The following is an 11,379-nucleotide window of genomic DNA, read 5'->3' as shown; positions in this document are numbered from 1 at the left end:
GTGCTAAGTTGAGTCTTTTTTTATAGGTAAGGTGAACCTTTTATTAGTCAGCTTTCCCTGCTGCTGTAGAAAGTCTGTTTAGGAGAAGGTTTGCAGCGGAGAAGGAAGACACGTCCACAGACGGCAGCCATGTTTGCTCCCAATAAACAAGTCTTGTCCTCACTTGCAACATTGCCTTTTTATACAATTTATTTATATATAGAAAGCCTTATAGATGGAAGGGTAGCAAAATGATTGGCAAATGTGATGCAATTCATGTAGTGTGCACTAATGTGTGTCTGAATATCATTCAGACTGCGTGTTTAAGATCCCAGAATTTGTGTTTTATATCCGTGTACGTGTCTGTTGGATAATAATAATAATAATAGATTTTATTTTTAAAAAACACTTTACATTGAGCAAAAAGCCTCAAAGTGCTACAGTGTATTTAAAAAAAATAAAATAATAATAATAGAAAGATAATAAAAATAAAATCTAGAACAGCCTAATAGCTAGAACCAGAATTCATATATCTACAAAAATGCTTTTAAAAAAAAAAAAAAAAAAAGGCTTTTTAAGCCTTTATTTTTTTAAAAGCATCCACATTCTGTGGTGCCTTCAGGTGGTCAGGGAGAGTGTTCCATAGACTGGGAGCGGCGGAGCAGAAAGGCCAGTCTCCCATAGTTTGTAGCTTTGTCATTGGAGGTTGGAGGAGGTTAGCCTGTTTGGAGCGGAGGTGTCGTGTGGAGGATTTGGTGGTGAGCAGTTCTTTGAGGTAGAGGGGGGCATATCAATGGAGGCACTGGTCTGAGATCCGAGTATGTGTGTGTGTGGAGGGAGGGGGCGTGGTCTGTGGGCCTGCCGCGGAGCGGGGTGTGTAAGGACCGACACACAACCGGCCTCGAAGACTGCGGCAGGTGAGTAGATTGCCTAGCTGGGGTTTGTTATCTAATCACATGTCGCCCTTATTAGCAGCAGCCGGAACGAGATACGGGGTTGGAGTTGCTGGTGAGCAGATGCGTGAGACAGAGAGACATTTTGCTGGAAAGCAAAATCACACTGCTTTATGAAAATAAAAGACTTGTTGTTACCTCAGATTACCGGGCTCACGGAAGAATCTTTGTGTCAGAAAAACCCACAGGAGGGCAACCTCCACAGTGTGTTTTAGATCGGCATAAGTGTGTTTTAGTTCCAAGTACGTGTGTATAGATCAGAGTACGTGCGACTTAGATCAGAGTATGTGTGTTTTGGAGTATATGTGTTTTGGATCCGAGAACGCCTATTTGTATCCGCGTACGCATGTCTCGGATTTGAGTACGTGTGTCGTAGATGCGCGTACGTGTGTTGAAGATCCACGTACGTGTTTTGGATCCGCGTACGTGTGTTTTGGATCCGACTATGTGTGTTTTTGATCTGAGTACATGTTTTGGATCCGCGTACGTGTGTTTTGGATGCGTGTATGTGTGTTTTCGATCCGACTACGTGTGTTTTCGATCTGAGTACATGTTTTAGGTCTGCGTACGTGTGTTTTGGATCCGCGTACGTGTGTTTTGGATTCGCGTACGTGTGTTTTCAAACCGCGTACGTGTGTTTTCGATCCGACTACGTTTGTTTTCGATCTGAGTACATGTTTTAGGTCTGCGTACGTGTGTTTTGGATCAGAGTATGTGTGTTTTCGATTTGACTACGTGTGTTTTCGATCTGAGTACATGTTTTAGGTCTGCGTACGTGTGTTTTGGATCCGCGTACGTGTGTTTTCGATCCGACTACGTGTGTTTTCGATCTGAGTACATGTTTTAGGTCTGCGTACGTGTGTTTTGGATCCGCGTACGTGTGTTTTGGATCCGCGTACGTGTGTTTTGGATCCGACTACGTGTGTTTTCGATCCGAGTACATGTTTTAGGTCTGCGTACGTGTGTTTTGGATCCGCATACGTGTGTTTTGGATTCGCGTACGTGTGTTTTGGATTCGCGTACGTGCGTTTTGGATTCGCGTACGTGTGTTTTGGATCCGCGTACGTGTGTTTTCGATCCGACTACGTTTGTTTTCGATCTGAGTAGATGTTTTAGGTCTGCGTACGTGTGTTTTGGATCCGCGTACATGTGTTTTGGATCCGCGTACGTGTGTTTTGGATCCGACTACGTGTGTTTTGGATCAGAGTATGTGTGTTTTCGATCCGACTATGTGTGTTTTCGATCTGAGTACATGTTTTAGGTCTGCGTACGTGTGATTTGGATCCGCGTACGTGTGTTTTGGATTCGCGTACGTGTGTTTTCGATCTGAGTACATGTTTTAGGTCTGCGTACGTGTGTTTTGGATCCGCGTACGTGTGTTTTCGATCTGAGTACATGTTTTAGGTCTGCGTACGTGTGTTTTGGATCCGCGTACGTGTGTTTTGGATCCGCGTACGTGTGTTTTGGATCCGACTACGTGTGTTTTCGATCCGAGTACATGTTTTAGGTCTGCGTACGTGTGTTTTGGATCCGCATACGTGTGTTTTGGATTCGCATACGTGTGTTTTGGATTCGCGTACGTGTGTTTTGGATTCGCGTACGTGTGTTTTGGATTCGCGTACGTGTGTTTTGGATCCGCGTACGTGTGTTTTCGATCCGACTACGTTTGTTTTCGATCTGAGTAGATGTTTTAGGTCTGCGTACGTGTGTTTTGGATCCGCGTACATGTGTTTTGGATCCGCGTACGTGTGTTTTGGATCCGACTACGTGTGTTTTGGATCAGAGTATGTGTGTTTTCGATCCGACTATGTGTGTTTTCGATCTGAGTACATGTTTTAGGTCTGCGTACGTGTGATTTGGATCCGCGTACGTGTGTTTTGGATTCGCGTACGTGTGTTTTGGATCCGCGTACGTGTGTTTTCGATCTGAGTACATGTTTTAGGTCTGCGTACGTGTGTTTTGGATCCGCGTACGTGTGTTTTCGATCTGAGTACATGTTTTAGGTCTGCGTACGTGTGTTTTGGATCCGCGTACATGTGTTTTGGATCCGACTACGTGTGTTATGGATCTGAGTACATGTTTTGGATCCGCGTACGTGTGTTTTGGATGCGTGTATGTGTGTTTTCGATCCGACTATGTGTGTTTTCGATCTGAGTACATGTTTTAGGTCTGCGTACGTGTGTTTTGGATCCGCGTACGTGTGTTTTGGATCCGCGTACGTGTGTTTTGGATCCGCGTACGTGTGTTTTGGATCCGCGTACGTGTGTTTTGGATCCGCGTACGTGTGTTTTGGATCCGCGTACGTGTGTTTTGGATCCGCGTACGTGTGTTTTGGATCCGCGTACGTGTGTTTTCGATCTGAGTACATGTTTTAGGTCTGCGTACGTGTGTTTTGGATCCGCGTACATGTGTTTTGGATCCGACTACGTGTGTTATGGATCTGAGTACATGTTTTGGATCCGCGTACGTGTGTTTTGGATGCGTGTATGTGTGTTTTCGATCCGACTATGTGTGTTTTCGATCTGAGTACATGTTTTAGGTCTGCGTACGTGTGTTTTGGATCCGCGTACGTGTGTTTTGGATCCGCGTACGTGTGTTTTGGATCCGCGTACGTGTGTTTTGGATCCGCGTACGTGTGTTTTGGATCCGCGTACGTGTGTTTTGGATCCGCCTACGTGCAGTACATGTTTTAGGTCTGCGTACGTGTGTTTTGGATCAGAGTATGTGTGTTTTCGATTTGACTACGTGTGTTTTCGATCTGAGTACATGTTTTAGGTCTGCGTACGTGTGTTTTGGATCCGCGTACGTGTGTTTTCGATCCGACTACGTGTGTTTTCGATCTGAGTACATGTTTTAGGTCTGCGTACGTGTGTTTTGGATCCGCGTACGTGTGTTTTGGATCCGCGTACGTGTGTTTTGGATCCGACTACGTGTGTTTTCGATCCGAGTACATGTTTTAGGTCTGCGTACGTGTGTTTTGGATCCGCATACGTGTGTTTTGGATTCGCGTACGTGTGTTTTGGATTCGCGTACGTGCGTTTTGGATTCGCGTACGTGTGTTTTGGATCCGCGTACGTGTGTTTTCGATCCGACTACGTTTGTTTTCGATCTGAGTAGATGTTTTAGGTCTGCGTACGTGTGTTTTGGATCCGCGTACATGTGTTTTGGATCCGCGTACGTGTGTTTTGGATCCGACTACGTGTGTTTTGGATCAGAGTATGTGTGTTTTCGATCCGACTATGTGTGTTTTCGATCTGAGTACATGTTTTAGGTCTGCGTACGTGTGATTTGGATCCGCGTACGTGTGTTTTGGATTCGCGTACGTGTGTTTTGGATCCGCGTACGTGTGTTTTCGATCTGAGTACATGTTTTAGGTCTGCGTACGTGTGTTTTGGATCCGCGTACGTGTGTTTTCGATCTGAGTACATGTTTTAGGTCTGCGTACGTGTGTTTTGGATCCGCGTACGTGTGTTTTGGATCCGCGTACGTGTGTTTTGGATCCGACTACGTGTGTTTTCGATCCGAGTACATGTTTTAGGTCTGCGTACGTGTGTTTTGGATCCGCATACGTGTGTTTTGGATTCGCATACGTGTGTTTTGGATTCGCGTACGTGTGTTTTGGATTCGCGTACGTGTGTTTTGGATTCGCGTACGTGTGTTTTGGATCCGCGTACGTGTGTTTTCGATCCGACTACGTTTGTTTTCGATCTGAGTAGATGTTTTAGGTCTGCGTACGTGTGTTTTGGATCCGCGTACATGTGTTTTGGATCCGCGTACGTGTGTTTTGGATCCGACTACGTGTGTTTTGGATCAGAGTATGTGTGTTTTCGATCCGACTATGTGTGTTTTCGATCTGAGTACATGTTTTAGGTCTGCGTACGTGTGATTTGGATCCGCGTACGTGTGTTTTGGATTCGCGTACGTGTGTTTTGGATCCGCGTACGTGTGTTTTCGATCTGAGTACATGTTTTAGGTCTGCGTACGTGTGTTTTGGATCCGCGTACGTGTGTTTTCGATCTGAGTACATGTTTTAGGTCTGCGTACGTGTGTTTTGGATCCGCGTACATGTGTTTTGGATCCGACTACGTGTGTTATGGATCTGAGTACATGTTTTGGATCCGCGTACGTGTGTTTTGGATGCGTGTATGTGTGTTTTCGATCCGACTATGTGTGTTTTCGATCTGAGTACATGTTTTAGGTCTGCGTACGTGTGTTTTGGATCCGCGTACGTGTGTTTTGGATCCGCGTACGTGTGTTTTGGATCCGCGTACGTGTGTTTTGGATCCGCGTACGTGTGTTTTGGATCCGCGTACGTGTGTTTTGGATCCGCGTACGTGTGTTTTCGATCTGAGTACATGTTTTAGGTCTGCGTACGTGTGTTTTGGATCCGCGTACATGTGTTTTGGATCCGACTACGTGTGTTATGGATCTGAGTACATGTTTTGGATCCGCGTACGTGTGTTTTGGATGCGTGTATGTGTGTTTTCGATCCGACTATGTGTGTTTTCGATCTGAGTACATGTTTTAGGTCTGCGTACGTGTGTTTTGGATCCGCGTACGTGTGTTTTGGATCCGCGTACGTGTGTTTTGGATCCGCGTACGTGTGTTTTGGATCCGCGTACGTGTGTTTTGGATCCGCGTACGTGTGTTTTGGATCCGCCTACGTGTGTTTTGGATCCGCCTACGTGTGTTTTCGATCAGAGTATGTGTGTTTTCGATCCGACTATTTGTGTTTTCGATCTGAGTACATGTTTTAGGTCTGCGTACGTGTGTTTTGGATCCGCGTACGTGTGTTTTGGATCCGCGTACGTGTGTTTTGGATCCGCGTACGTGTGTTTTGGATCCGACTATGTGTGTTTTCGATCCGACTATGTGTGTTTTCGATCTGAGTAGATGTTTTGGATCCGCGTACGTGTGTTTTGGATCCGCGTACGTGTGTTTTGGATGCGTGTATGTGTGTTTTCGATCCGACTACGTGTGTTTTCGATCTGAGTACATGTTTTAGGTCTGCGTACGTGTGTTTTGGATCCGCGTACGTGTGTTTTGGATGCGTGTATGTGTGTTTTCGATCCGACTACGTGTGTTTTCGATCTGAGTACATGTTTTAGGTCTGCGTACGTGGGTTTTGGATCCACGTACGTGTGTTTTGGATCCGACTACGTGTGTTTTGGATCAGAGTATGTGTGTTTTCGATCCGACTATGTGTGTTTTCGATCTGAGTACATGTTTTAGGTCTGCGTACGTGTGTTTTGGATCCGCGTACGTGTGTTTTGGATCCGCGTACGTGTGTTTTCGATCAGACTACGTGTGTTTTCGATCCGAGTACATGTTTTAGGTCTGCGTACGTGTGTTTTGGATCCGCGTACATGTATTTTGGATCCGCGTACGTGGGTTTTGGATCCGCGTACGTGTGTTTTGGATCCGACTACGTGTGTTTTGGATCAGAGTATGTGTGTTTTCGATCCGACTATGTGTGTTTTCGATCGGAGTACATGTTTTGGATCCGCGTACGTGTGTTTTGGATCCGCGTACGTGTGTTTTGGATGCGTGTATGTGTGTTTTCGATTTGACTACGTGTGTTTTCGATCTGAGTACATGTTTTAGGTCTGCGTACGTGTGTTTTGGAACCGCGTACGTGTGTTTTCGATCCGACTATGTGTGTTTTCGATCTGAGTACATGTTTTAAGTCTGCGTACGTGTGTTTTGGATCCGCGTACATGTGTTTTGGATCAGAGTATGTGTGTTTTCGATCCGATTATGTGTGTTTTCGATCTGAGTACATGTTTTAGGTCTACGTACGTGTGTTTTGGATCCGTGTCCGTGTGTTTTGGATCCCAGTACGTGTGTTTTGGATCCGACTATGTGTGTTTTCGATCTGAGTACATGTTTTAGGTCTGCGTACGTGTGTTTTTGATCCGAGTATGTGTGTTTTGGATCCGAGTATGTGTGTTTTGGATCCGACTACGTGTGTTTTGGATCCGACTACGTGTGCTTTGGATCCGACTACGTGTGTCTTGGATCAGAGTATGTGTGTTTTCGATCCGACTATGTGTGTTTTAGATCTGAGTACATGTTTTAGGTCTGCGTACGTGTGTTTTGGATCCGCGTACGTGTGTTTTCGATCAGACTACGTGTGTTTTCGATCCGAGTACATGTTTTAGGTCTGCGTACGTGTGTTTTGGATCCGCGTACATGTGTTTTGGATCCGCGTACGTGGGTTTTGGATCCGCGTACGTGTGTTTTGGATCCGACTACGTGTGTTTTGGATCAGAGTATGTGTGTTTTCGATCCGACTATGTGTGTTTTCGATCGGAGTACATGTTTTGGATCCGCGTACGTGTGTTTTGGATCCGCGTACGTGTGTTTTGGATGCGTGTATGTGTGTTTTCGATTTGACTACGTGTGTTTTCGATCTGAGTACATGTTTTAAGTCTGCGTACGTGTGTTTTGGAACCGCGTACGTGTGTTTTCGATCCGACTATGTGTGTTTTCGATCTGAGTACATGTTTTGAGTCTGCGTACGTGTGTTTTGGATCCGCGTACATGTGTTTTGGATCAGAGTATGTGTGTTTTCGATCCGACTATGTGTGTTTTCGATCTGAGTACATGTTTTAGGTCTACGTACGTGTGTTTTGGATCCGTGTCCGTGTGTTTTGGATCCCAGTACGTGTGTTTTGGATCCGACTATGTGTGTTTTCGATCTGAGTACATGTTTTAGGTCTGCGTACGTGTGTTTTTGATCCGCGTACGTGTGTTTTGGATCCGACTACGTGTGTTTTGGATCCGAGTATGTGTGTTTTGGATCCGAGTATGTGTGTTTTGGATCCGACTACGTGTGTTTTGGATCCGACTACGTGTGTTTTGGATCCGACTACGTGTGTTTTGGATCCGACTACGTGTGTCTTGGATCCGACTGTGTGTTTTCGATCCGAGTACATGTTTTAGGTCTGCGTACGTGTATTTTGGATCCGCGTACGTGTGTTTTGGATCCGCGTACGTGTGTTTTGGATTCGCGTACGTGTGTTTTGGATCCGCGTACGTGTGTTTTGGATCCGCGTACGTGTGTTTTCGATCCGACTACGTTTGTTTTCGATCTGAGTAGATGTTGTTAGGTCTGCGTACGTGTGTTTTGGATCCGCGTACATGGGTTTTGGATCCGCGTACGTGTGTTTTGGATCCGACTACGTGTGTTTTGGATCAGAGTATGTGTGTTTTCGATCCGACTATGTGTGTTTTCGATCTGAGTACATGTTTTAGGTCTGCGTACGTGTGTTTTGGATCCGCGTACGTGTGTTTTGGATTCGCGTACGTGTGTTTTGGATCCGCGTACGTGTGTTTTCGATCTGAGTACATGTTTTAGGTCTGCGTACGTGTGTTTTGGATCCGCGTACGTGTGTTTTCGATCTGAGTACATGTTTTAGGTCTGCGTACGTGTGTTTTGGATCCGCGTACGTGTGTTTTGGATCCGACTACGTGTGTTTTGGATCTGAGTACATGTTTTGGATCCGCGTACGTGTGTTTTGGATGCGTGTATGTGTGTTCTCGATCCGACTATGTGTGTTTTCGATCTGAGTACATGTTTTAGGTCTGCGTACGTGTGTTTTGGATCCGCGTACGTGTGTTTTGGATCCGCGTACGTGTGTTTTGGATCCGCGTACGTGTGTTTTGGATCCGACTACGTGTGTTTTCGATCAGAGTATGTGTGTTTTCGATCCGACTATTTGTGTTTTCGATCTGAGTACATGTTTTAGGTCTGCGTACGTGTGTTTTGGATCCGCGTACGTGTGTTTTGGATCCGCGTACGTGTGTTTTGGATCCGCGTACGTGTGTTTTGGATCCGACTATGTGTGTTTTCGATCCGACTATGTGTGTTTTCCATCTGAGTAGATGTTTTGGATCCGCGTACGTGTGTTTTGGATCCGCGTACGTGTGTTTTGGATGCGTGTATGTGTGTTTTCGATCCGACTACGTGTGTTTTCGATCTGAGTACATGTTTTAGGTCTGCGTACGTGTGTTTTGGATCCGCGTATGTGTGTTTTGGATCCACGTACGTGTGTTTTGGATCCGACTACGTGTGTTTTGGATCAGAGTATGTGTGTTTTCGATCCGACTGTGTGTTTTCGATCTGAGTACATGTTTTAGGTCTGCGTACGTGTGTTTTGGATCCGCGTACGTGTGTTTTGGATCCGCGTACGTGTGTTTTCGATCAGACTACGTGTGTTTTCGATCCGAGTACATGTTTTAGGTCTGCGTACGTGTGTTTTGGATCCGCGTACATGTGTTTTGGATCCGCGTACGTGGGTTTTGGATCCGACTACGTGTGTTTTGGATCCGACTACGTGTGTTTTGGATCAGAGTATGTGTGTTTTCGATCCGACTGTGTGTTTTCGATCTGAGTACATGTTTTAGGTCTGCGTACGTGTGTTTTGGATCCGCGTACGTGTGTTTTGGATCCGCGTACGTGTGTTTTCGATCAGACTACGTGTGTTTTCGATCCGAGTACATGTTTTAGGTCTGCGTACGTGTGTTTTGGATCCGCGTACATGTGTTTTGGATCCGCGTACGTGGGTTTTGGATCCGACTACGTGTGTTTTGGATCCGACTACGTGTGTTTTGGATCAGAGTATGTGTGTTTTCGATCCGACTATGTGTGTTTTCGATCGGAGTACATGTTTTGGATCCGCGTACGTGTGTTTTGGATCCGCGTACGTGTGTTTTGGATGCGTGTATGTGTGTTTTCGATTTGACTACGTGTGTTTTCGATCTGAGTACATGTTTTAAGTCTGCGTACGTGTGTTTTGGATCCGTGTCCGTGTGTTTTGGATCAGAGTATGTGTGTTTTCGATCCGACTATGTGTGTTTTCGATCTGAGTACACGTTGTAGGTCTACGTACGTGTGTTTTGGATCCGTGTCCGTGTGTTTTGGATCCCAGTACGTGTGTTTTGGATCCGACTATGTGTGTTTTCGATCTGAGTACATGTTTTAGGTCTGCGTACGTGTGTTTTTGATCCGCGTACGTGTGTTTTGGATCCGACTACGTGTGTTTTGGATCCGAGTATGTGTGTTTTGGATCCGAGTATGTGTGTTTTGGATCCGAGTATGTGTGTTTTGGATCCGACTACGTGTGTTTTGGATCCGACTACGTGTGTTTTGGATCCGACTACGTGTGTTTTGGATCCGACTACGTGTGTTTTGGATCCAACTACGTGTGTTTTTGATCTGAGTACATGTTTTAGGTCTGCGTACATGTGTTTTAGAACGACGTATGTGTGTTTTGGATCAAAGTAACTGTGTTTTAGATCAAAGGACGTGTGTTTTAGGACAGAGTACGTATGTTTTACATCAGAGTAATTGTGTCTTAAAGTTGTCCGTCAGTCCCTAATCATAAAGAACCCTCGCTAGGCTGCCTACTTACTTAATTTGAGCGAGCGCATCCAGATTCCTGAGTGTGTGATACAATCTGTGTGTGGGTATCTGAGGTGTGCCTACATTTAACCAACCACGGAAGACCGCACACAATTCAAACCAATCAGTGAATGAATGTAAAAAGTACTTCTTATGGGATGGTGTGCTCCACCAACCACGCTTGTCTGCTGGAAACATAAGTCGTCGTCACAACCTGAAATGCATACTAATACATTTGTCTTTTTATGTACGGTTACAAATCTCTTTCTTTTTTTGCAGGAGTTTTTTGAAAATCCAGCATTCAGGCCCGACGGTTTGAAGTTATACCCAACTCTCGTGATCCGAGGCACGGGTCTGTATGAGCTATGGAAGACGGGCCGCTACAAGAGCTACACACCCAGCACTCTGGTCGACCTGGTGGCCCGAATCCTGGCGCTGGTGCCGCCCTGGACTCGCGTTTATCGCGTGCAGAGGTAAGTGCATGCAGTCTGCGCCACCTCGGTCTGAGAGGATGGTGCAGTCTGGAAACATTTGTTGCATGTGTTTTTATACAGGGTGTTCCTAAAGTCTGGACGTAGGATAGACATACATTCAATATCAATCATTTCAATTCAGACGTGAAATAATTCTCACATAAATACCTACAATAAAATATATTGTACTTCATAAATTAAAAGAAAATATAGCTCATATAATGTAAAAATGTTCAAATTCTATTTTGTTTTACATTTTATAATTCCCTGAGGGTATGTGGTAATTGTGGACGTTAAAGTGTACTCACTACTTTGGCAGTATTCAGTCCTTTAAAGTGTACTCAGTACTTTGACAGTATTCAGTCCTTTAAAGTGTACTCAGTACTTTGACAGTATTCAGTCCTTTAAAGTGTACTCAGTACTTTGACAGTATTCAGTCCTTTAAAATGTACTCACTACTTTGACAGTATTCAGTCTTTTAAAGTGTACTCAGTACTTTGACAGTATTCAGTCCTTTAAAATGTACTCAGTACTTTGACAGTATTCAGTCCTTTACCGTGTACTCAGT

General features: G+C 45.0%; 2 protein-coding genes across 2 annotated transcripts in view; one reads left to right on the top strand and one right to left on the bottom strand.

Moving 5' to 3' along the window:
* Positions 1–11,379, bottom strand: part of si:ch211-63o20.7 (Serine/threonine-protein kinase pdik1l-B-like) — a 76,510-nt gene that overhangs the window by 23,466 nt on the left and 41,665 nt on the right. The gene's annotated exons all lie outside the window — the stretch shown is intronic.
* The window catches only part of elp3 (elongator acetyltransferase complex subunit 3), a 45,121-nt gene that overhangs the window by 27,087 nt on the left and 6,655 nt on the right, over positions 1–11,379 (top strand). Inside the window, exon 10 of the mRNA XM_061886542.1 lies at positions 10,618–10,811. Coding sequence (XP_061742526.1) covers positions 10,618–10,811 — 194 coding nt within the window. The remainder of the gene's footprint in view (positions 1–10,617; positions 10,812–11,379) is intronic.

Source organism: Nerophis ophidion, linkage group LG24 (assembly GCF_033978795.1).
Source record: "Nerophis ophidion isolate RoL-2023_Sa linkage group LG24, RoL_Noph_v1.0, whole genome shotgun sequence".
NCBI lineage: Eukaryota > Metazoa > Chordata > Actinopteri > Syngnathiformes > Syngnathidae > Nerophis > Nerophis ophidion.
The sequence above is the reverse complement of the archived record's forward strand: the minus strand, read 5'-3'. Positions and strand labels throughout refer to the sequence as shown.